This window comes from Volvox carteri, assembly GCF_000143455.1.
Source record: "Volvox carteri f. nagariensis unplaced genomic scaffold VOLCAscaffold_4, whole genome shotgun sequence".
Classification (NCBI taxonomy): domain Eukaryota; kingdom Viridiplantae; phylum Chlorophyta; class Chlorophyceae; order Chlamydomonadales; family Volvocaceae; genus Volvox; species Volvox carteri.
The window spans coordinates 742,384-767,732 of NW_003307547.1; the positions used below are offsets into that span (position 1 = coordinate 742,384).

General features: G+C 55.7%; 3 protein-coding genes across 3 annotated transcripts in view; 1 reads left to right on the top strand and 2 right to left on the bottom strand.

Moving 5' to 3' along the window:
• Positions 1-1,155: 1,155 nt before the first annotated feature.
• VOLCADRAFT_103137 (uncharacterized protein) lies at positions 1,156-8,909 on the bottom strand (the record flags this gene model as incomplete). The annotated part of the gene is made up of 10 exons (XM_002946853.1): positions 1,156-1,206; positions 1,501-1,817; positions 1,937-2,060; positions 2,445-3,715; positions 4,245-4,365; positions 5,220-5,365; positions 6,458-6,890; positions 7,593-7,629; positions 7,817-7,945; positions 8,767-8,909. The coding sequence occupies 10 exons, from the start codon at positions 8,907-8,909 to the stop codon at positions 1,156-1,158; spliced, it is 2,772 nt and encodes a 923-aa protein (XP_002946899.1).
• A 1,947-nt stretch (positions 8,910-10,856) lies between these two features.
• VOLCADRAFT_86960 (uncharacterized protein) lies at positions 10,857-20,234 on the top strand (the record flags this gene model as incomplete). Its single annotated transcript, XM_002946671.1, has 13 exons — positions 10,857-11,138; positions 12,756-12,769; positions 12,919-12,984; positions 13,182-13,221; positions 13,371-13,835; positions 14,007-14,193; positions 14,697-14,753; positions 16,623-16,633; positions 17,222-17,336; positions 17,511-17,527; positions 19,519-19,615; positions 19,863-19,977; positions 20,213-20,234. The coding sequence occupies 13 exons, from the start codon at positions 10,857-10,859 to the stop codon at positions 20,232-20,234; spliced, it is 1,488 nt and encodes a 495-aa protein (XP_002946717.1).
• Positions 20,034-25,349, bottom strand: part of VOLCADRAFT_79297 (uncharacterized protein) — a gene marked incomplete at its 5' end in the record, with an annotated part of 9,506 nt that continues 4,190 nt past the window's right edge. The window contains 8 exons of the mRNA XM_002946854.1: positions 20,034-20,986; positions 21,322-21,614; positions 21,817-21,918; positions 22,463-22,694; positions 23,262-23,408; positions 23,862-23,954; positions 24,249-24,405; positions 25,224-25,332. Coding sequence (XP_002946900.1) covers positions 20,759-20,986; positions 21,322-21,614; positions 21,817-21,918; positions 22,463-22,694; positions 23,262-23,408; positions 23,862-23,954; positions 24,249-24,405; positions 25,224-25,332 — 1,361 coding nt within the window. The 3' untranslated portion in view covers positions 20,034-20,758. The remainder of the gene's footprint in view (positions 20,987-21,321; positions 21,615-21,816; positions 21,919-22,462; positions 22,695-23,261; positions 23,409-23,861; positions 23,955-24,248; positions 24,406-25,223; positions 25,333-25,349) is intronic.

Here is a 25,349-nt window from a genome sequence, read left to right on the forward strand (position 1 = left end):
TTGCCAGGGACTCCTCTTGTATCCTCCTCGGCGCCGCTGCCACAGCTACCAGCCCCCACTGCTCCGAAATCCGCCTCTCTCGGCAGCTACACACGCACACAACTGCACCTGCCTTCCTGCCTGCCTGCCTGACACCGAGACAACCTTATGCGCGCGCTGCACTACAGATAGGAGGTGCGGCATGACTGGAAACCGTTGGCTTCCCATAAGCCTTGGGAGCTCGCTGCTTTCATTGACATTACCGCTACCGCTTTTATTGTTTACTATTTCTTATGGTAGGTCTTGCAGTATTATCTTTCTTATGACAGCTCTTGCAGTATTATCTTTCTTATGGTAGCTCTTGAATTATTGCCAGAGACGCCCACACAGAACCACACGGGCCGCCGCGGTGGTGGCTCCTGCACTCCAGCTATGACTGGAGAGTTCGACACCAACCCGAGCCAAGCACCTGCCCAGGCTCTGGCTGCTGCAGTATCAAATGACAGATGTGCTGCCTGTCGAGAGGTTGTGGACCCCCCCTCCTTGCAAATACCAATCTTCGCTACGACCTTCACCTCCCCCTCCCTTCCTGCCTGCCTCCCTCATGGGGGGGTGCAATCCGGCAAAACGTCCCACGGCCCCACATAACCAATAAACAGCAACAACAGCCTCCGCCCAAAGAAAAGCGGGTAATGGTTTAGGATCTGGCGGGGAGAAGGCGAACCACGAACGAATGAAGTTGGTGCGAAAACTATCTGGCGAGTGGAGGGCAGGCGCTTCTTTACTAGAGCGCCTCTTCTTAAAGCAATAAGCCGCACATAAAGCAAAAGCTAAAAGCAAGTCCTGAGCGCATTCGTTATAAAAAGCCGCGCAAAAAGGAGACGTCCGCCTCCCTCCTAGCTACCGTAACATCTCCCCTAGCCGGTCGCCGTGTTGCCGTGTTGCACGTAGAAGAACAATGTTCGAAATTGTGCAAGAGTGGGCGGCGACATGACACGGATGACTGATGATGCAGGGCCCAGCTGTACAGGGCTCGGGACTGGATCCCCCCGTCGCTTGGCATGTGGTGCAGCGCAGGGGACTGCGCTGCTGTGCTCCGGCCCGCGGCCCGCTGTCCCCAACTCTCCACTGCAACCCATCCCACCCCACACACCATGTTCGTTCGCAGCCAACACCTCACAGCAGCTGGCGGTTCTCCCTAGGCCACCAGAGTAGCTCCCGCCAGGGCTGCAGCAGCAGACACATCAAACAGATGAAGACGCCCCAGCCTCATATCACAGAAAGTAGCCAGCAATTTTTCCTTTTTCACCTACCCCTCTGCCCTCCCTCTCTTCTTGATGGTTTGGACGTCGGCAGTGGACCCTTTTCCCGTTTACATGTGGTAACAATGGCAATAGATGCCAAAGGGCCGCAGCGGAGCACTGAACGGAAAGCGCACTGCAAGGCCAACACCAACAAGGGCGCAGCAACAGGAAGAAGCGCGGTACACTCCCCCCGGCCCTTCCCCTCCCGTCCCCTTACCGTGCTGCTGGGCGGCTGCATCCTCTGCTCCCGCAGCGCCGTCCAGTTAAAGCCACGGAACCACGGGTCACGCAGCAACTGCGCCACCGTGGGCCGTTGACCGGGCGACCAGGCCAGCAACCGGGCCAGCAGCTCCTGAAGCTCATGTGACCAGTAGCGGCTGAAAGGGGGAGTCCAATGCCGGTTGGGCGGCCCAGCCAATCCCGCCGGCAGCTGGCCCGTAAGGAGCGAGAACATGCAGGCGCCCAAGCTCCACATGTCCGCGGCGGTGTCGTACCCGGCCTCATCGCGATCACGGCACTCGGGGGCCATGTGGCCTGAGGGGTTTGGGGCGAATGGGAAGAAGCACCAAGACCGGCGGTTCGGGGAAGCACAATGGGAGGACTTCTCGCATTGGTTTATCTCCTTATCCCCCTCCCCCTTGCCCTGCTCTCACCTGGACTGCCCACCCTGGAGTTGAGTCTCCCCCCGGGTACTGAGCTCAGATCCACTGCTGTGCCCAGGTCACCCACGACCACGTAGCCGGTGTCCAGGAGCAGCAGATTCGCCAGTTTGAGGTCCTGGACAGGGGGGTTATATATATGGGGGAACCATATGATGCAAGGAACTCAGAAATGAACTGCCAGCGGGTCTTGGAAAGGGAGGAAACCATTAAGGATAAACTGGTGGAGAATGAAAGGGGCCCAGAACCACTCGCAATGATGGCACAAGTGAGAGGGAAAGGTTGAACCAACCCGCATGGCCTTCTCCGTGAGGAGCGGCTCCATCTCCATCAGCCTCCCATGGCCTTCCCCTCCCTCTCAGTCCCCTCTCTTGTCACGCCCGCAGTTGCCGTCGCTACGACTATCTAATCCCCCATTCACCACTGACATCGCCACCCCCTCTCCCTCCCGCACCCATCCCCCGGCCCGTTCGTTTCCCCCAATCCTCTCAGCAACCCCCACCCGGTGCACTGTGTTGAGCTTGCAGTGTAAGTGTTCCAGCGCCAGCACCACACAGCCCGTGTAGAAGCGGACCGCGTCCTCGGGCATCAGCAGCGGCAGGCACGACACAGCGGGCACGGCGCCGGCCGTCTTAGGGTTATGGTGCGCCGCCGAGCGGCCCAGAAGCAGCTGCACCAGCTTCCGCAAATCGCCGCACCGCGCCCAGCCGATTAAAAGCGTGCACATTACGGCCGGCGGCTCCACCGTGCCGTCGCCGACACCGCTGCCGCCTCCTGTTGCTCCGCCCCCACCGACGCCATCCATGCCTGGGCAGCCCCCGTACATGTCGATGATGTCCATGGATGCCCGCCGGCAGCGTGGGCGTGCACGCGGTGCTGGAGCTCCGGGCATACAGTTGCCGCCGCCACCATGAGCCCAGCCACCACCGTATCCGTGCGCCGCGTAGCCGCCGCCACAGCCGCTGGGCTCGCCGCCGCAGCTGCCCAGCGTATCATCTTGCACCGCCGTCGCGCTGGTGCTGCTGGCACAGGGATCCCACCCAGTCAGGCTGCTCCGTACGCTGGCCAAGGTCCCCATGCCGCCCAGGTATCCGCCGCTGCCGCCGCCTCCGAATGCATCAAATGCGCCGCCGCTGCTGCCGCTACCATTGCTGTTCACCACGGCCGCCAGCCGTTGCATGATCTGCCACTCCAGATCCTCCGTTGCGCCGCCACCGCGCCACTGCGCCCAGGCTTGGTATCCCGGGCTGGACATCATGGCAGCCGCCGCCGCCGTCACCGCCGAAGGCGCTGATTCCAAGGATGACGTCATCGACAGCCACGTGGAAGGCATGCCCAGGCTGCCGCCTTCGCTGCCCATTCCGACGAGCCCTGAAGCCATCTCATTGGAGAGCCGGGGCGGCGTGCCTATAGGGCTGATGGATCCACCTGGCGACGGAGCAGCTGCGGCGGCGCCACGGTCAGCTAGACCATGCTGTTCTAGCAGGGCTAGGAGTTGCATGATGAAGGGGCAGTCGGCGCATTGACGCAGTAGCTCCGCTTCACGGAATGAGGCGCGCAGGCGTGGGTCGCTCGGGGGGAGGTAGCAGGATTTGGCGGCGACCAGCAGGCGGCTGCCGTCGGGGCAGTGTACGGCAACGAGGTCAACGGAGCAGCACGCTCCGAGACCCAGATGGGCCACGTGGACTAGTTGGTCAGGGGTCACGTGGGAAAGCAGCCGCTGCAGGGCGTAGGCGGTTAGGGGGAGATCATACGCAAGAAGCAAAGAATCAACTGGCGGTAGGCGGTGGGAAAGGACAAGGACGGCAAGCGGCGGTGAGGTCCATGTTGAGTCGGTGGTTTGGGGGACATCGATAGGATGCGGATGTGCAAGTTGCCGCACGCAGGGTTTGCTCGAAATGCAACCTAAGGGGCCCATGGGCTTTGGAGGAGTTTAGCCACACCGTGAGTAGGGGCTGCAGTCCTGGTGGTGCTTGGTGGTGGTGGGAGATTATGGGCTCGTGGTTGGAGTAAAACCTGTTCTGGGATCTTAACAGAGAGGAGAGGAGTTCCAAAGTCCCCGGATTCCTAGCACGTGACGGATCACCGTGATGGGAGAGAGCAGCCCGAGGGGGAGAGAAAGAGAGGGCAGGTTCCCAGAGCAGCACCGGCCTTACCCGCGCGCTGCCGTCCACGATGATGCCGCTGTGCAAAAGCTCCATGACGTCTTCATACTCTCCGTACATCCCGTAGTACGGGCTGCGCGGCTGGGGACCGAGCGAAGGTGCGCAGTCGGGCCCTGCGGACGCGGCAGCGGCCCCACCGGCGGAGCCCAGAGTGTCGTCCGGGGCGAACTGGGAACCGCCGAGTCCCTGATTGCCGAAAGCTGCATCCTGTGACGGTGAATTCGCATGCGATTCATTGTTCTTGGGCGAGCTGGCAGCCTGGGGTCGAGGCGGGGGGGACACGTTTTAGAGAATGTTGTCATGTCGTACATACAAACCCTCTGGGCGGATGCAGCAAACACAGACCCCCGTTACTACATGGTTTTCCTTGTGTCCATCTTACGGATGGCTAATGCGGAGCAATAAAAAGCTGTCGCCAAAAACCGAGAACGAGTCTGGGCAGCGAAACGCTGTTGAACGAGCCGTTACAAACAGGAAGTTTGCTAAGCTCTGGCTTGCATGTAAGACATACACTTAATGCCTTCGCGAATGCATTCGCCGTCGACAGCTTGAGAAGTGCCAGGTGCATCTTCGGTTTGCCTGAGGTTCCATTTTGTGGGAAAGCAGGGGCCCCATCTATCGAGGAACGTCTTCCAGACATAATTCTAGCGGTAGGGCATAATTATCCAGCGAAAACGTTAAATGGGCGAGGTAGGTTTGCGACGACTTCGTGTATCCCGTGAGCAAAAGCAGTTGGGATGTGGTGGAGCAGTAACGTGAGCTTCTTATGACTTTTGATGTGTATATTTGCATGCTCCGCTTATTATGCTTACAGTTGGCAGGCTGCCGATGCTTTCCGTACGCAGACTATAAATTCCCCAACATGATGGCTGCGTTTGCACAGCGGTACTCGTGATATGATAGTGATCTACACCAACCTCCTCAATAGGGTAGCATGCAGCAACCGTTCTGATCCTACGGTAAACTGACGGCGTTCCTGTCCTGGGCTTCTTTTGTTCTGAAGCGACTGAGAAAATCTCTGTCACCATGCTAACACCAGAGAGGTACGGTCCGCAACATACTGATAATGTCGAATTGCAGGATTGCGCTGAACCTACGCAATCTGCCGGCACCTGCAGGAAGCGTGCGCTGGCATACGTGCCGTGGGTTGCCCTAATCGCATTTATATTCATCTTTGTGGGCATCATCGTATGGTAGGTATAGTGGTGTTTGTCGGCGGACCAAACAGCGGCCGGTGCCCTTGTTTGACCCCAAGATTCTGTCGTGCCATCAGGGGTACCGGTACCAACACAGCTCTGTCCAACACAAATGCCGCCCTCTTGGCCCTTTCCGTTGAAGCGGATGGGTACGTGAATACTATCCATTCAGCGGCCATTGGAGCTGTAGTCGTATGCGCGTTAATGGCAACCACGATGGTGCTGATGTCCGCTGGTCGCACTTGCTTGGAGAAGGCTGTCGACCAAAGGGGTGAGCACCATTCCTGATTGTACTTCCCTGGCCGTAAGGTCACGTTGTGCAAGTAGTAAACATTGCCCGGCTGGGTTTAGGCGTGGCAAACTCATTCTTATGTTTGGTGAACCCACAGGCAGAGCTGTGTGTGGCTCCTGGCTTTGGCTGGCCACGGAAGCTGTCTTATGCACCATCTGGTGGCTTATCCTATTCTGGTTGGTCTTCGTCATATTTGGCAGCTGCCTTTGGTACGGTGCAGCGTACACAGTCCGTGGCGTCCTTCAAGTGCAACTAAGTTACGCAGGCAATAATTCAACAGGCAGCAGCTTGAACACGCTTGGTCTTACGAACATCACTCTTGCTAACGGAACTGTCGTGACAGCTGGCAGCCCGCCCCCACCTGGGTCATTCAATTGCCCCACTACCTGCCTCAACCTGGCTCTGTTTGACGTCATCGTTCAGGTTGGTGGCGTTTGAGATATAGACTGTGGCCGTTGGTATTTCTAATGAGAGTGTACCAGTCAATGTGTCAGTCTATTTTTGGAGGTGTTTCCCGGTTCTAATGGCCCTACTATGCCGTTGACTACTTCGGGTTGCACGCGCTTACTGCTTTGCTTGCATTTTGTGGATTTGCAGCAAGACATTTGCGTCTGCGACTACGACAAGATCAAGACTGCATTGGACCGTACGAACAACGCGTACAGCGCCCTGGGAAGTGTAGTGGCCGGATCTTTTCTCTTATGGGTCGGCGCCAGCTTCCTGCTCATGAACGCAGTGGCAGATTTTGCCAAGACTAAGCGCGAAAGGGAGCTACTCTTGCGGGCACAACGAGCTGCCGTGGATGCTGCTGCCAACCAGCTGGCCTTGGGAACGGCTCCCATAGCCCCAGCTCTATACACACCTGGGTACCAGCACGACACTATGCCGCTGTTGAAGACCCAAGCACTACAACAACAGCAGCAACAGATGCAAATGGCGCAGCTCATGGCGCAGGCGCAGGCGGCGCAGATGGTGCGGCCGCCAGCAGTGACAGGGCCCACCGGCGTCAGTGCAAGTGGCAGCCAAGCTAACCTGGGCAATGCTGTATAGCAAGGCACGCTGCGTCGTTTTGCAAGCTGTTGATTCTTGATATGTGTGCGCTGAGGCCAGCGTACTGTTGCTGTGCACAGATCTTTTAGCGGGTTTTCACTGGTCTCCGCTTTGGTCGTCGTGAGCATTTTGGCAACCAAGTGTATGGATTTTGTAGACAGCGTGGGGGATTGGGACTGGGTGAGCTTGGCGGGAATTTTTTTAATGTATCCGGAGATTCTGTGCTTCGCGCGTGGGCTTGGTGCCTGGAAGCGGCACGGGAAGCAATGATTATTACTGTGGCTGGCGTCTTTGTGCTGGGTGCATTGGGTCGCTTCTACACGTGCATCCTCCTAGCTCCGAGTTGCACTGCAGCGCCAGGTTACATACTAGGCGGTCGAGCGGTCGGCAGGGACCCGCCGGCCGTTGACGGATACGGTCATTATTAGTCCCTGTCCAATCGCTATGAGCTTCAATAGTGCATTTTTGTCACGGCAGTGTTACAGGCTTACTAAGCCTTTTAGCCGTACAACTTGTGTAACAGATGTGTGGGAAGGGGGATAATGCAAAAGACACAAGACTTAACGGGAAGCAGATGCCAAAATGGCGAGAACCCAACGCTTCACCCGTCAGCTCATTGACGGTGAAGCATTGGGAACACGTGCTCTCTCTGACCAGTCGGCATCCCTCAAGGTGGATTCCCCGCTGAAGGACCTTGCGCATCCGAAATCCCATCGTCTGCCATCATACGTTGTAACTTCTGCAGGGGTTTGGGATAACCAAGTCTCAAGCCAGTCTTCGGAGTACAATATACCTTCGTAAAGGCGGCGGTGCAAAACAAGGTGACTATCCAATACCCCAGGCAAAAACAAGTAAGCCAAAGTAAATCCTCAGATTCTTAGAATTATACTACAGCTGGCAAGCCAAAATAAATCCTTTTGTCGATACGACGAAACAGCCTGCCTTACCTGCAGTTCTCTCTTGCGCTTCTCCTCTCTCCATGATCTGCGCATGTAGGTAACAATTAACATGCATGCCTACAGCACGGGCTTCGGGTTTTGGCAGTTGCCTGCTACTAGACCATTATTGCGACCGTAAAATTTTTTTGTCTGCACATCCATCAACTGTAGCATGAAAATCGCCTTGGGGACTTAACCTCAGAGGTCCTAGCATCCTGCCACTCTCTACCCACCGCGCCGTCTTAGCAAGGAGGCGGTCCAGGCCGAATATGCGATTGGTTGAGAAGGCGAGGAGCACCAGCAGTAGCACCGAGCAGGCGAAGATGGATGCCCCGTCCACGTAAAGGCCCCCTTCGTTAAAGCTGCAGCAAGGCCGCGGATAGGGTGTTTTCCAGCGAAAGCCCGCTGTAACCGCACTGTTCTACACGTCTACCCCGCACCACATCACGTCAGACACTTACTGGGGGAAATACTATGGTGCGGCATGACCTGGATGAGTATGGCTTCCTCACTTGCTGGCCGGGTCAGGGCACGAACACCTCACCCATATCCCATGCATGAAGAAAGGCCACGGCAAGGGACCGAATCCCACCAGTCGCCAGCAGATTTGCAGGTACAACAGCACATGACGCAACACAGCCGCGGGGCAGCATATGAGGTGCCTGACTGGGGTCCATGCTCGGAGTCGCCCATGGAAGATTGGCATGACAGCCACCGGTGTGGAACGTGGTGGGGACACACGCCAAGCGCGCTCAGTTATACATTCACTCCGCCCTGCCTACAAAATAAGACAGCGGCTTTCGCGCGCCCGGATGCTTATGCATAAACAGAGAACGCAAACCGCGACGAGAGTGCTAGTTAGCATATGTCTTACACATTACTTGTTTGCCGTAGGTCCGTACGCACCTAGCTGGGTCTACCCGTTGAACCATCAGAGCAGCTTCATCGGATGAGGGTTGCCCCTGGACAGCGAGCCGCCCCAGCTGACCTAGGTTGCCTTCAGGGATGAAGGATCCACTGACATGGTTGATGCATTAGCCCATTAAATCCGTGGAATTACGCGGGAAGCGATGCAGCGTCAAGGGGGCAAATTGGCTGCTCTTGCTGAGCAAAGTGCACGGCCGCGTGAGGCTGGCACCCACGGTGCCGTTACAGGACGCCGCCCTAGGCAAGGCTAACACACCTGTTGTTTATCACAACTGATGCATGTGTCAGGTACTGCCGCACCCGCGTCCTCCTCACTGTGCGGGCATGCCCCATGCCCGCAAGCGGCCTACACAAAGCACGCTGATGCCAACATGGTTCCAGAGCGGGAAGCCTAGACATATTTATCGTCATGGCCTGAATTGTTCAGTTTTGCAAGGACCAGCGGTTGGCCAAAGGATAGGTCCGGTAGTAGCTTGATGTATCTCACAGAAAAACGAACACCGCAGTTACAGCCTGGAAGAAATGCAGTGTAGATAATAACTGCATTAAGTGTATTATAAAATACTGTCTAGCTTCCTTTTTTGGCCGTTGATCCATGACTCTCATTGCCGTACAGGTTCCGTGCTCCAACTCAGATACCAGCGAAATCCTGGTTAAAATGTCAGAATATGATCAGAGTTGTAGTAGCTTAACATTTCTCCGAGTGTCAAACTTAATTTTTGCATATAACGCTCATACGGTGACGCCTGAAAGGGATGAGCTTCAGTAGTAAATATCCAGTTCAGCTTAGTAATAATCTTAAAGTACGAACTATTCGTCAGGAGGCAATATCTCCTATGAGCGGCATGCACGATGCACGATGCAGCAGATAGCCCTGCCGGGAAGTTAAAATTCACACATAACTATCTCTTGAACTGTCCAGAGGCGTTAGTAGTGAGTGTGAAGAAGTCGATGAGTCCCCCAAAATCCAGAGCAACACATTTAATGTAATGGTACTCAGAATCACAACGGGGGACTGTCTGCGCAAGCGGTCCAGATATGAAGAAACACAATAACAGCTAATAGGGTCTTTGGTCAGGATCTCACAATTGGAACACGAGGTGCACAAGAAACTCCGCCACGCAGGTAAATCGCAGCCGGCAAAACCCGGCATATAAAAAGCTGCTGGATCCGACCCCGTCGTGAATGTTGTGTGGAGCTTGGAACGCATTGCTTTGCCTCCATCCAGGGGTTGCTCAGGAATTTCATATTGCCCGCAAACTTTCGCGCCACCATCCAATGTCTGTAAGTCTAACTTTGTGGCCCCCTTAACCCTTTGCTGCATCATTTGCGCGAGTATGTGCAACAACCACGTAGAATGTTCCCTAGGTGCGGACCCAGGTGACGTGATACGTTGTTACTTACCATTACGACAGCTCCTAGCACCAGCTCCGACTGGTTGTACACTTTTAAAGAAATCAACAATTTTTATTGTCGTAGTCGTTAGCCACTGCCTTTATCCATGGAGTGCGCCGCTTCTGAACGGCAGTTGGCCTTCTGCCCGTGTTATCGGAGCCTTCCCTTCCCCTGGATTCCGCCTACTTATTGTGAGGCCTCTATAATTGTCATCTGAGCGTCCTCTCTACAGGATTCCTTGGTGAGATAAACCCTAGCTTACGTTTTGCAGTGAAGACCTAGTAGGTTTCATCGAAAGCGGTACGGTAGCCGCTTGAAACTCCGTATCGAGAGGGGCGGGCGGCACCCAATCCCAAGACAAACTTCAATTCAGCTGTCTTGGGCACTTCCAGTAAGAATGTCGGTAAGCGCGCTTAATTATTTGTTATCTTTAGAATTCTTCCAGGTAATCCTGAATGCGATGCGAGAATCGTCCAGCCTGGAGTGTAGGTCTCGGGTAGCCTAGCTAGCCTCAAGGCTCACCGCCGCGCTTTTCTATCGGTCGAAAATCCTTCTCAAGCATTCACGTTGCAAGCTCCACATAAGTCCAAATGATCCTTCGGGGATCACGCGCTTGCGGGTCGCTGGTCTTGCGATGTTTGTCGACAAGCCCTTGTGGTTTGGCCCGCAACAGGTATCTTTGGATACCACGAGTGGATTGTGGATCCCTTTGTAGGTAGCAGGGCAGGGGCGCATAAGCTGCAGCCTCCATTCTGCTGCGTCGTTTTCCTCGCTGCTCCTTGCTCTCCCAGGCTCTCCCATAGCCATGCATCAGATGGGGGCCGCACAAATGTTTGAGTGTATGATACCGACGGGAAAATCCTCGTCGTTGTGCGCCCTCCTTATTGCTGCTTCCTGAGCGTCACTATAATCCGCTGTCCTGTTTAGATGGAACTAACGGCAATGGCAAATATGTACTCAGCAAGCCACGATGGACTTCCAAGCCAGTCACAGCACCACAGGAAGTTGACAGGCCACATCCAAGCCGCCGCAGCCATCAGCCCGAAACAGCGCTGTTGCGAAAGAAAGCAACATATTTGCTGCTGGCTGGACGCGAGCCTGACGGAAATCAGGGCGCCCGAGTTCAGCTACAGCGAATGCAGCACTCGTCCTGGCGGTGATCAGCTTCAGTCGGGTATGCCTATGCCTTTCAGTAAGAACAAGTTTTTTCCTTTTTGCGTTGAAATTTGTAAGGTTCGCGGTTCCGGTTTACCCAGCTCAATCATCAGGGCTTCCAGCGCGTCCTGGGCTGCAGCCTTGCAGCAGAGATAATTCCTTAGTTGGCAGTTGCGGGACACGTCGGGGAATACCTGTCTGGCTGTGCACCGGAGGCATCAAGGGCGGTCACTTAGCCTGGCTGACCCCTGCTGTACTTTAATCTGAGTTTTATACTTGGACGGAAAATGCTTCAATCCGTCACTGGCAACTATCTGCAGCTGCAGTCATGCAGATAACCATAGTCCGTTGCCCGACTTAACAATTTGTCCTAAGAACCACCAGGTGACCTCGTCCTGTGAGCGTATTGGTTGCCGTACGGCAGCGGCTCGGACAATTCACATCATGGGCATCGTCTGTATCCGATCTGTGTAGGATAGATAGGTGAATGTAGGAACGCATGCTCTGTAAACTTGGTTTGCCATGAATTGACAGGAGGCATGTTACGGACGCCTTGTGCGGGTTGCGCTGTCGGTCAGAATGGCTTAGTAAATTCAAACTACTGATACGTCCGCTAAATGGGCGAAGTTGGTTTGCACTAATTTCATGCATGTACATAGAATTGCATTTACAGGGTTTCGGAATTGCTACATGCTAGATTTGCGAACGTCGTAGCGGTTGCGGAGGCACTATGAGGAAAACTCACTGGATGAACGCAGTGAGTAGATATGCATTATATTAGATAGATTTGCATAAGGATGCTTATGTCATGTAAAGGTGCTGCCATTTTCTGTCTAGCAGTACAAGTTTACAAGAGGTCTGTACGCCCAAGCGAAACCTACATCACCAAACTCCGCAAGTAGTCCAGCTACAAGATAAGCCATCACAAATTATTCGACCAATATATTAAGCCCTCTTCCAAGCTGTCCGTTCTCCCGTTAGCGGGATGTCTTCAGAATCCTTAAGACCCGACGGCGAGCCGAACGTTACAGCTAACTCAGCTACAAACGACAATGTATATGAGGTCTCTCCGCGTTATGGCTCCGTGCAATTGAAGGGTTAGTTTGCCTCGTTTTGCTCCGCACACCGAGGCTTGCGCTCATCTCCTAGCATCCTTTATTTCAATTCCATTTGTGTAGATCTCCCTGCATTGACTCAAGAGGTTCTCACGAGATTCGACCGCAACGGGTAAGGACGGAGGCTCGGTTCGGCTTCCTTTCCCATTAGCTCAGCCTACCCGTTAGGCTAGGCTGGTTCTACCTCGCGGCGGCGGAATTATGTACGTTAAGTATTTATGTTTTCGGCCTGGTTCCATACTGCATCTTATTTGACAGGGATGGCGAGGTCGACGAGGTTGAACTGGAGGGCGTTGTTGATGTCCTTGTCAGGGAACAATTTAAGGGCAGGTAAGTCACGCGCTGCGTTATTGTTGTCGGCGTAATTTGAGGGTATGCGCGTTGCGTGAGAAGCATAAGTGTCAGGGTTCCCAACCCAATCGCCTTTTCCGCAGCCTGATGCTTAAAATATATTTCCTGTTCCGATTTAAACTCTCTTGACATCTGCCGGAGTCGTGTATATGCAAACGCGCGAGGGCCTCCATGCCTTAGCCCTTTACCGCACTTCCTCCACCGCACACCCACCTTCTCCGCCCGACAGCTCTACCGAGTGCGGTGCGGTGTACGCATATATATACATATATACAGTCACATGCCCTGGAAAGGAGCCCATACGAACAGCACATTGGTTTCTTCCTGCAGGCTCGCTCAAGCACTCACGCACTCACTCGCGGGCTAACCCCCTCGCCCCCTCTTGAATACAGACTGTTCCTCTGCGGCATTATGATGGTCGTTTTTGCCCTGGTCCTGCTCCTCGCTTCCAGCTTCGGGTGAGGCCATTTCAATGATATAGATTTCCTTCTGCCGCATCTCCCGACCCCCTTCGCTATCACCAAGCCGGGACGCTGCAACCGGGAATTAACCGCAATCACCGATCTCGTAGTTGCCGAATGGTTACGTAACGGCTACAGGCAGTTGCATTTGACTCCTTCCGCTGCCGGTTTCCACCCCCTGCCCTTTGCGACAGGTTGACTTGGGCAGTGGTGGCCCTTCATAAAGACACCATGGTAAGCGTGTGGTGGCTGCCTACCCGGAGCCCTGGCGGCCCATGGGGTTCTGCAGCCCGCCTCGATTCGCTCCGCACAACACCAAGCATGTGTTTGTACACGTCGTACATCCCCCTCTCCTCGCCCTTCCTCTTTCTGCCCGCTCGCAGCTACGCGGCAAGTTGATGGTCCGAAAACACTCCAGCGATCCCATTCAGCTGGGCAACAGCGAATTCATGGTGACGGACTCCGGCGCGCTCGTGGCCCGCAGCAGCCCTGTCTCCGCTGCGGGGGCCCCCGTGCTGGGTACCTACGGGCTGTACCTCACTCGCACCATCAATGCCAACATGACAACTCGGCTGCTCAATACCCTCACACGCGTTCATGTGAGGCGGGATCCGCCGGAGCAGCCGGAACTGTTAACAGGATTCTGGATCCGGAAATCGGATCCGGATGCGGGATGGGGGCCCAGCAGCGGCAAGCTGCACCGGGAACCAGCAGCCAGGGGTATGGCGGACAGCTTGGGGGCCAGCAGGACTGTATGGCTGCTTCTGGTGGCAGCAATCATGGTGTTGGTAGTAGTGGTAGTGGTAGTGGTAGTGGTGGGCGACATAAGTAGCGGAGCGCCGGGTGGTGTGAGTCTGTGTGGCCACCCATGCCCAAGATTCTGAGGCGCAACCCGACCCTACATGCATGCAACAGGCGTACGCAATTTTTGTGTTCCTTTTTTGTGTTTAGTGTATTTGTGTGCTTTTTTTATGTATGTGTGTGTGTGTGTTTGTCTCCCGTTCTCTCCCACTGCACAGGTCAATGGCTCCAACGGGGGGCAAGTGGGGTTTCGTGTCACAGGGTTTGCCGTACTAGAGCCCCCCGGTACACCCCCCGAGCTCCACATCAGCACTCCCACGGGTGTGTTGGTGCTGGTGGGCGACAAGCTGAGCAGCTACTCCGCCGCAGCGGGTCTTCTGGATACGGACGAGTTGCAGGGGCAGAGTGAGTGCCGAATGGGGGCTCGTGGGGGATGTGGGGGCCTTACGTAAGAGGGGAATGTGAGACGGTTAGGATCCTCGGGGCCCTCATGAAGCCCTCATGAAGTTGCTGGCGCTCTGCACAGACCATAAGCTTCATGGCGCCTCCTCGACGTCATTAACCTTCATTTCTATTTCCTGAAGGTCGCATTTTCCTGCAACCCTGCGTGCCTTGCAGCCCTCCTTTGGCGCCGCAGTCCGTGTCGGGCGCGCATCCTTGGCCAACCCTTCCCTTCCCCCTCCTTCCCTCTTCTTCCCGCCTCGGCAGGCGTGACTGGCATCTTCGCGGGATGAAGTTGGGACAGCTGACTTGAGGGCCGCCTGGCGGCGTGCTTGCGCATGCGTGGGAAAGCGGCTGAGCGCATGGGTAAGCGAAAGAGGCTGATTGACGTGGGAACCTGCCCATGGTGGAAAAGGGCTGGGGTCCTAGTGACACCACCACCACCACCATCACCACCACCACCACAGCAACCAACACGAATGCGGGTACAGACTTACGGAGCGGCGGTGCTGTGCTGTGGCAAGGTGGGGATAGGGGTAGATGAGGGTAAAGGCAGTCAGTATGGGGCGACCGCAACCGGCAGGTTGCGGTCGCAAAGTTACCTCTGGAGGGGTTCCCGGGGGCCGTTGACATGACGCATGAGTAATGTGGAGAGGAGGAGAGGGGAGGAGGGGAGAGGTTAAGGGTGCACTGAAGCGGCATGCAGTGTCATGACCCACCAAGACCCACACGGGCGCCAATGTGTTCCGGAGCTGCACTTATCGCTTCACAGGACCGAGTCCGACAATGACACAATTCGGACTTAGGATCCAGGAATAAGGGGAACTGTTTGAATAACATCTGCATTTGGATCCGACCCCGTGCGGCGGGTTCTCGCTTGCGTGTCTGTAATTGTATGTTCGTCTGTATGTATGTGTTGTGGGTGCCTCTCTGGGGACGGTGATGTTGATGCTTGTGGCGGAACGATGCAGAGCATGTGCCGGCAGCTCCGAGCTCTTAGCAAAAGGTTCTATAGCATTCTAGGAGTGTGGCGGTCAGATGATGGTGGTGTACGGCGTAGCTGTGGGGTCGTGCGGTGGATGGCCGGGTTGTTTTATGCTTGTGAGTCTTGGGGGAGGAAGGTGTGCTTTTATGTGACTGTCAAGGAAAGGGGGATGTATCTTGCCGCTCGTGCGCTGCACTCATGTCAGCAGAGAGCATCGTAGGACAGAGCACCTTAGTAGCGCCCACCTGCCTGGGGGCGTCGGAATCGGCAGCGGCGATAAGAAGCAACGGAGGCAGGGACAGTAATGGGCTGCCTAAATCGCACAGGCACCTATCTTGTCAGGGGTCGGGGGGAAACGATGTGACCAAGGTTCCTGTGGTCCCTTGGGCAGCCCATCCGGTGTCTGTGGTGTTGAAAAGCCCTGGGCAGGGGGAAGGCGGCGCGCAAGCCCGTAGGCCTGGCTTTGGCGGTTTGGAGGATAGAACGGTCCGCCATTCACCCAAATTCTTAAGACCGGCCCCAAATCTTACTATGCGACCGATATCCTATTTGCGACCGTAGCCTTCGTAAATTCATGAGTTTTGTGGTGGAATCTGCAGCTTTCGTGCATTATATACAGTTCTTTTGACATCTTGACCAACCTTCAATACGCGACGAAGGCAACAACAACAACAACCACTAATTACCAAACGATCAACCGTCACCAGTATTGTTGTTGCAATTGCTTTTGCCACGAGATCCATTAGATCACGACACATGGCGCCGGTCACTGTGTTCTTCGCCGTTTTGTATCAATCTGTGAATCCGCATTTACGGTAATAGCTTTTTTGCCTGGCGGCGGCACGGTACACGGAATACAACTGTGGACGAAAAGCTCCCTGGGCCGCATTTGTCGGACGCCTGAGGCGCACTCCGAATGGTCCCCCTTGGCCACGGTGACATGGCAAGATTTTGTGTGAGGAATTATTATCTCAAAGCAATTGGAGCTGAGCTTAGCTTGGGTGTGGGAGCTTTGGGCGATTGTGTTCCTTACAGCTGCTTGTAACCGGCGAAAGTGGGCGGTGCCGATGACGCTGGAGGGGTGGCGATGACGACGGTGGTTGGGGCTTGTCCAACCTTGGAAAAACACAACCTCTGCCGTACACGGAGGTCGCGGCAGCTTTAGCAGAAAGCCGCGGCAGGAAGAAGAGGCGGCGAAGGGGGAAGAGGCATAAATAACTAAATTGCCATTCATTCCGTGTATGTGTGCTCGTGTGTTATAATTGTATACGTCTACAGAAGTCGGTATGTATGTCTGATATGAATGTATTTGTTCTCGCGTACGTATGTGTGTATGTATGTACGTGTGTTCAAGCATGTGGCAAAGGATCAAACCTTGTGCCGGTTTGACCGTCACCCCACCCTGCAGCGGCCTTCCCGGTGGGGTTTCCAATAATGGTCGCATTGCTCGTTGAGGACTTAAGAAAAAGGCATCGACTGCAGAGGAATTTCGCCTGAATTTCACGTGGCGGCACCTGGGGTTCCTCGTCATGGGCATGAGGGTAAGAGTGTACTCGGCGGTTTATTTTGCTCGAGTGTACGACTCCTCGTTGTACGTCCATGCGCGACTTTAGAGGGTAAATGTGAGTGCGTGTGCAGTCGCGGCTGCCAACGGGGACCGTTCACCCTTAGGCTTTTGGACAAACAGCGATTGTTGCTGTTGGATGTGGCACTGTCACGGGCTACGCAACGATCCAGCTCAATAACGGCCGCGTTGCCAGATTAAGACACACGTCCCGCACGCCGGGATGACGTCCTCTTCTCTTCCGGAGGAGGAGGAGGACGAGGACGCTCTATATGCACTTCATGGGGTGTGGGGTGGTGGAACTTTTGACCGCGTGTCGTCGAGGGCGTGTCCAGGGCAACCATGCTTGTATGTGTTTGCATGTATGTCGTCAACGTGCACGTGCGGGCTTACGTGTTTGCCACTAGGGCTCTTGAACATTCTTGACGTGTCTGCATGTGTAGTGTACGAGCGAACTAGCGAGCGATGAGGCGCGTGCATTGCGCACTTGGCTTTGTAATTGTTTAATGTTGCGGCAGCTGTACGGTCGTACTATAGGAACACGATTCCGCATGCCAGGTGCGTGCGGGGTATGTAGCCGCGTGAACATGAACGATAAAATAGCGTTTGCAGTGATGTGCAGTGATGTATAGTGATGTGCAGTGATTCATAGTGATGTGCAGTGATGTGTACTTATGTCACTTGTGAAGCATTCCAAAGCCCGTGTTGGGCTTTGCGCTGGTAACCCCGCAGTAAGTCTGTCCGCCCAGGTGCGTGCGTGTGTGTGTGTATGTGCCCGTGCCGCCCTTCACGCCGTGGTAGGCGCACAGGATTCCCCCTTTTCACCCTCGACCCTGTAAATCATAAGACGCAGGAGTATGTAAAGGCCCAGGAATATGGGAGGTGTGGCTCAATTCTTACGGTGTTACTCAGGCTGGAACATCTCATCTCAGCCACATTGTCAACACCTGTCCTCGACCAAAATCATCAGCACTGCCGTCACCATCAAACTTCACACAAACACTCGTATGCACACTTGACAAATGTTTCCCCCGCCACGCATACAACATGCACGATGATGCATACCATGGCCTATCAGCCACATGCATCAGAGCTTTGGAAAGACAATATGGCTGGAGTGCGCAATGCGCGTGACAAAGTCAACACGGCTCAACACACACACACACACACACACACACACACACACACACACACACACACACACACACACACACACACACACACACACACACGCATAGACGCAAACACACACGCATTCCCACATGAGCCGTGAAGTTGAACCGCGTGCACAATGGCAGTAGCACAGCGGGTTGGGGCCAAAGAGTTCTACACACACATCTTCCCTTGAAAGCCTCGGGGGAGGGTTCCAAGTCGCCACTCGACCACTCATATCGTGCCTCCATTTGCAGTCCCTTTAAGGCAGGCCTATCTTTCATTATCAGCATCATCGCTATCAGCATCCAAAGCAACTTTGAGGGTAGGGAACCTTGATGTGAGACCTTCGTCACCCCCAAGCCGCGCGCCAAAGCAAATACAGCCACTTCTCTTGTGGGGTATTTCTAGGCAGGACTCAGCATTACGGTGTAGGTATGTGTGGATTATTGCGGCACCCAGTGACCATCACCCTTTGTGCCTGGCCGTGTTGCCAAAGTGCTCTCAATTCTTAACAAAACGCCGAAACCAGCATGTAAGCATGTAAGTAAGTAACGTATGCATGTATATGCCGGTGTATGTGTGTGTTGGTACATATTCCAACATCTTTTGGGTATGGATGTGTGAGCCAATGAACCTCCCCCCCCCCACACACACACACATCCGCGCGACTTACTGCGTGCGCACTAGAGCGGCGGGGCAAGCGGCGTCTGCGGTCTGTCGACACCAACCGACATGGACCATCACCGAAGCGCCTGCAGCTATCCGTGCAACTGCAACCGCGCCAAGGGAAGCTTTTGTCTGGACCCCGCCAGCGTGAACTTCAGTGTGCGGTGTGCGTATGTATGTATGTATGTACGTGTATCTATTGAATAATTGCTGGTACGGGCCGCAGTTCAGGATACGCTAGAGGGAAAGCATGATCACATTCCGTGAGCTGGCGCAGAAACGTCAGAACTGCACATCTGCATGAGAACATCTGCATGATCCGCATGTGAGCGCGAAAGTGGATCAAAGACAGTAGCGGCAGTAGCGGCAGTAGCAGTAGTAGCAGTAGTAGCAGTGCGTGTCGATATCCACAGGCAGACGTTGCAAAAACGTAAGGTAAGGTAAGGTAAGGTAAGGTAAGGTGGGTACGCAGCCCGCCGCCAGTGCCCAACCGCCACCTCGCCGCCTTCACGGTCCTTACGACCTTGCCGCCGTCCGCTACCGCCGAGCGACGCAGCGGAAACAACACCACCACACGCCCGCCCTTCGTGTGCAGCATATCTGTCCCTGTTATCTGCCTCGCCTGCCGAGCAACTCGTGCCGGATGGCACATCTAGGGGTACGCCGCGTGGCCCAACAGTCGTGAGATGCAGTCACGACGGATGCAATCACATAATCACACACACAAACACACACACGCACACACACCACAACCAGTAGCGAATCCCCACCCGGACTCTGCTTTGCATCATGTGCTCTACTGTACTGTCTTGCGGCACTTGCGGAGAGCGAGCCTGAAAGTGTTCATCTGCTTGGGCTTGGTCTAAATAAATTTGCAGTTTTGTACTCTCCTAAACTGCCCCCTATGCGACCTGTGCAGCTGGTATGCGGCTCATGCGGTGAATGCCCCAACTCAACAAATCTGCTGCTGCTGCTGCTGCTGCTGCCCGCAAACCGTGGTTCGTCGCCAACGACCCGTGGGTCGCGGCCCGTGGTTCCCCGGGGCAACACACACACCATGTCAACATCAACAGCCTCAGCCCCTCATACCCACGTCACCCACAACAACAACCCTCCTCTTGCAACCCTCCTTTGGCTGTGCCCCTGGCTGTGCCGCAACAAGCTCATACGTCCTAATGTATGTGTGGCTATGCATGCGCATGTCTCCCTCCACCTTCCTCCCTGCCTTCATTCCCCCTCCCTGCCTCCCTCCGTCCCTTCCAGACCGCATGAAATGCCGCATTCATGAACGCTTCGTCACTTTCTTTTGGCCAGTGATTGTGGTTCCACATAAAAGGTATCGCGAAATAACTCCCTGCTCCCCCCCTCCCGCACCCCGGTAGGTCCCCATGCAACTTTATGTGTGTGTACTGCGCCTGTATGTATAAACATCAACGTCTTCATAACTTGACATTGGTTTGGAGGGATTGATAAGAGGGATTGGTGGATGGATGGATGGATGGATGAATGGATGCTCCTAACCACCCGATGGCAATGTCCCAGAGCTCCCCCAGGGGCCCTGGGAGCTCCCTCCTTTCCCCCCAAATTTCGCGCCCTCTCAACTTCCCCTACAGGCGGGCTTGCCGTACATGCTAGCATGACAACAAAAACACTCACACAGGACCGACACATATACAAATACACGTGCCATTATCCTCCACCCGTCACACACACCCCCTAGGGATGCGCACGTACTCTCTACTCAAGTCATGATTCCTCCCTCACTTAGGGGCGGGTCCTGTTCGCGCGACAACTCCCCCCGGTGGTGCGGTGTTTCGGTTTCATTCCTCCATCGTGAACGCAAACCAGTAAATACAACGGAGAAAGACGCGGCGGACACCGCTGCTCACTTCCTTCGCCCACTAACACACTTAACATGAAACTTCTCAAAAAAAACTCAAGAACGACCAAAAAATAAGACGATGTCTTTTAAACCTCGTCTTTCACAATGGGCACAGAGCTCCGAGGACCAGGATCGGAAGGAATAGGGAGAAGAAAAGGGGACGGTATGCAATGCAAGGGAAAGGTTAGGAAATGGCAGTGGTGGTAGAGGCGATAGACTGACGGGTCGTACTGACGCCTCTACGCCGCAGAAGTATCTCCGTCGATGTCTCTTCCATCTATGCGGCGGGACCGCCGCCCTTGCCGCCCTTGCCGCCCTTCTTGGCCTCTTTGCCAGCAGCCGCACTCGCACTCGCACTCGCCGCGGCAGCAGCCGCAGCCGCAGCCGCCGCTGCCTCCGCCGCGAGCCGCTTGTACATGTCGTCCACAGCCGCTCGGTAGCGGTTCAGAAGCGGGGCTCTCTTCAATTTGAAAGAGGGCGTCAACAGCTCATTCTCCACCGTGAACTGCACCAACACCGATAACACCCACAACACCAACACGCAAAGCGGCAACGGAAGCAACAGCAGGAGTGCATGTTAAGGCGCTCAGTCCCATATAAAGCGCGCACATAAACTTCCCGACATAATTAATCTGCTCCCTACGCGCATCCTGTCAGCTGCTATACACCCACGCTTCACAGCGCCGCCACGGAGCCCCATCCCCCGCTTTCTTACGACAATTGCGGTTAACCCAACCGGCTAGCTCTGACACGTCATTTTGAATGCAACCATAAGCACACAAGTGTCCAAACTCCTCCCCCCCCCCCGCACGCACACACACACACACATTCCACACGCACCTGCTCCGGAACCAGCTTTACCGCCTTGACCTGCTCCAACGAATTCAGTTTCTCCGCCTTGCCGGTCGCGGTCATGGCCGACAGTACGGCAGCCGTGGCGGCGGGCGAGTCGCACACCGCCGCGAAGTCGCCGTCTAGATGATTCTCCGCCGCCCAGTTGAGCAGCGCCTTCTCCTTGGGCACCACCACCGCCACCAGGCACGGCTCCGTGGAGTCGCCGTACACCCAGATCTGCTCCACCAGGGGACACGTCTTGTACACGTTCTCCACCTTCTCCACAGCGATGTACTCACCTGCACACATCAAAATTGTTTTCAAGAGGACTTTCAGATCTTCAAACCATTTCCCCTCAAACGACAGAATAACATGTTCATTTTTCGCCTCGACCTTGTCGTACCGCAAGGGGAGGTTTCCAAAAAGGGGGTTCTTGTTTTTTTTATCCGGATTATTCGGGGTTCATAAAGCATGTTCGCATGTTGTTTTTTCCCCACCTACCTTGGCTCAGTTTGAAGATGTTCTTTTTGCGGTCGATGATCTTGAGGGTGCCGTCTCCCGTAATCTCTCCCACATCACCCGTGTGGAAGAAGCCGTCGTCGTCTTTAGGATTGATTCCGGAGCGGGCGGCGGCGGCGGCGGCGGCGGCGACGACGATCGAAGCGGAGGAAGACGGCAGACAGAGGGAGACGAAGGGGGAGCGGCAAAGCGGGAGGAGTCCACCAGAACAGGAAACCACGGACGATGTCTTCTCATGGGTGCGCCGAGATGATGTATTACCATATCGGGAAACCAAGATATGTGGTGTGTGAGGTGGTGGTGGTGGGGAGACCCCCCTTGGGGCCCGGGGGCTTATGCAGGGGGGTGCATTGCGCGGTGGGGCCCGGGGGGGGGCCCGGGGGGAAATCGCGGGCAGCGATGAAATCCTTTGGTCAGTACCCACAAGATGACGTGTCCAACACCCCCCGCAACCCCCCTCCCGCCGTACTGCGGGGGCTTACCCACCTAAACACCCTCCTCCTCCTCCTCCCCCAAACCCCACCCTCTTTCCCCCTTCGCGCCACCTCCCCCTCCTGCCCCCTGCTCCATGCCCCCTCCCTCCCTCCCTCCCTCACCCCCCATCCCCCCCGCCCCCACATCCACGCACCCAGGGCTTCCTTAGTCAGCTGCTCGTTCTTGTAGTAGCCGCTGAAAAGCGCCGGTCCCCGCACACACACCTCCCCCTGGGGGGGCTGGCTGGAGGGGAAGTACCCCAGCTCCGGAACCGCCTCCAGCCGCAGCTCCGTACAGGGCATGGGCGCACCCACAGTCCCCAGGTGCAGGGGGTTGTCGGGGTTGGCGATGAAAGAGGCGGCGCACGTCTCCGTGAGCCCGTAACCCTGCGTGCGTGCGTGTGTGTGTGTGTAATGGTGGTGGTGGTGGGGGGGCAGGGAGGGAAAGTGAAGTTGCTGCCAAGGAAAGAGAAGCAGGACTGACCAGGGGCAGGGGGGGGAAAGACGAACCACGCACGATTGAAGCTGCTGCCAGGGGGGGCGGGAGACACGTTGTGGAGTTGCAGTGTTTCTGGCAGGGTGGGTGGGTGGGTGGGTGGGTATCATATGCAAGAAACCCAGACATATGAACTGCTGCCTGCCGGCGTCCTCAAAAGTCCGAAGCTGCCCCTAGGGAGTGAGTCCTAAGCGATGAAGTCAGCGAGCGACCCGTGGTTCTGGAAGTAAAGCCCCATTACGTTGCCGACAATATTTGTGGTGTAGTCCTCGCGTCTGGTCTCGTAAGACTGTTTCTTAGCTCCAGCGTAGCGCCGACGTGAGCTGTATCTACTGTATCTATGTACTGGAGTGCCGAAAGAGGGTGTACCTTTGCTAGGCGTCGTCGTAAAGGTCAAGGAGTCATTAAGAAAGCTGGAGCCCCTCTGCCCCTCCCCCTCCCCCCTCCCCCCTCCGCACCTGCACAAACGGCGCGCAGCACACCACCCTCATGAACGCCTCAATCTGGTTCGCCAGCGGCGCTGATCCGCTGACCAGCACCCGGACCCGGCCCCCCAGCTTCTTCTTGATGGAGCTCATCACCAGCAGGTCGCTGATGGGGGAGGCCTGCGAGGGGGTGGGGGGTAAGCCGGTGGGGGGGGGGTATTGGTGACACACCTGATAGGGACCGACGGCTTGGGGTGTGAGGGGGAGGGTGAGGGTGAGGGGGGCGCGAAGGGGAGGGACAGACTGCTGCTTGGCATGCGGCAAGGGCCCCAGCATATGGTGTGTTTCGGAGCGGATATTTTTTCGGGGTTTGGGGAATCATATGATGCAGGAGGAAACACGGAATGAACTGCTGGCTGAGGGCGTCCAAAGTTTGAAACTGTCCCCAGTGATGTAGTCCTAAGTGGTGGTGATGATTTCGTCGACTCGGGGTGTGTGGGAAGACACGAAACAAACCGCGACATAACGGGCGCACGACAGGCGAGAGGAAAGCAGCTGCGACAGCAGCAGCAGCAGCAGCCGCAGCAGCAGAAAATCAGGACGATCAGTGGCGCTCGTGGCTCCCCGCCCCACCACGCTCTGCTTGAAGCCCATCTTCAAGTAGAACTCCTTGCGGTAGTAGGCCCAGTGGAACAAGAGGCGGGAAAAGAAGCTGCCACTCGCGACCTGTGTGCGTGTGTGTGTGCGTATGTTGGGGGGAGGGGGGACATGGAAGGTGTGAAAGACTTATGGTTGGGAATATGGCCTAGGTAGATATACCTAGGAAACATGACGTCACGTGATGCAATGTAACACTGTGTATGTGTATGTATATATGTGTGCCAGTGCAAAGTCACCGAGCAACGCTCCAAGTGCGCACGTCACTACTCGTCTCTGGGCTACTCCCCCTCCCCCCCCACACACACCACCACCTAGGAACACAACCCCAATCCACCCCGATCCAGCCCAACACCTCCGTACCTTATCCCGAATGCCGTTGTACACTCGCTCAAACACGCGGGGAACCCCGGCAAAGAGAGTGGGTTTCAGCGCCCCCACGTCCTCCAGCACCTTGCGAACGTCCCCCTGCCAGTAGCCCACACAGCCACCGGCGTGAAGCATCAGCTCCTCGACAACCCTGCCGGGTATGGCGGGGTGTGTTGTGTGTGTGTATTGTGTGGAGGGGTGGGGGAAAGGGGGCGGACCGCGGTTCCGTGTGTGTGTGTGTGTGTGTGTGTGTGTGTGTGTGTGACTTGGGGTGGTGGGGTGGGTGGGGATGCGAGGGGATGGAAATTACATGTAAGCATCAAGTTGTTCATTGGTTCAACTATTCATTTATTCGCTATAGTCTAGGCGGTCAGGATGCGAGATTTTCACTCTCGAGACCCGGGTTCGAGTCCCGGTAGAGAAAACGTCACTTGAGTCGGTGCCACGCCGATGCACATCGTTCTGTGGCGTGGTCTGGGCTCCTCGAGCAAGGAAATCCTCGAGGCATCTGCCTGCTATCCGACCCAGATCAGAGCCGTAGATCGACACACAAATCCCGGTATATGGTCGGGAGACACTACCCTTCTACCGTCCACGGGCCCCCGGCTTTTAAGGACACACCCGCACTTGTGCGCGGACCTGTAACTTGTAACTTTATTCACTTCACTTCCTTTAATGGGGGCTTCCATCCCCCGGGGTTTTCTGGTGATGTCTGTCCAGGGATGGCCGCCCCGGTGCGGGGCATAGCGTGTTGTGTTTCCTATTCGCGGAATTCCCTGGCTGGCTGGCTGGCTGGCTGGCTGGCTGAGGAGGGCGGATTGATGCGCGGAAAACATGAAAACTGACGTTCAAGGAGGCAGGCAGGCAGGCAGGTAGGTAGCAGAGGAGGTGAGGTGAGGACGAGAAATAAGATGTGTATAAGCTTCGTCGTCCCTCCTACCCCCCCCTCGTACCGAACCCTACCCCCACCTATCGAAGATGTGCGCCAGCGGCAGGAAGCTCAGGTACGAGTCCGAGGGCCCTATGTCCTCCTTGAAGTTCTTCAGAAACGCCTTGATCGCGGCGATGGTGGCCACCACTGCACGGTGCGGGATC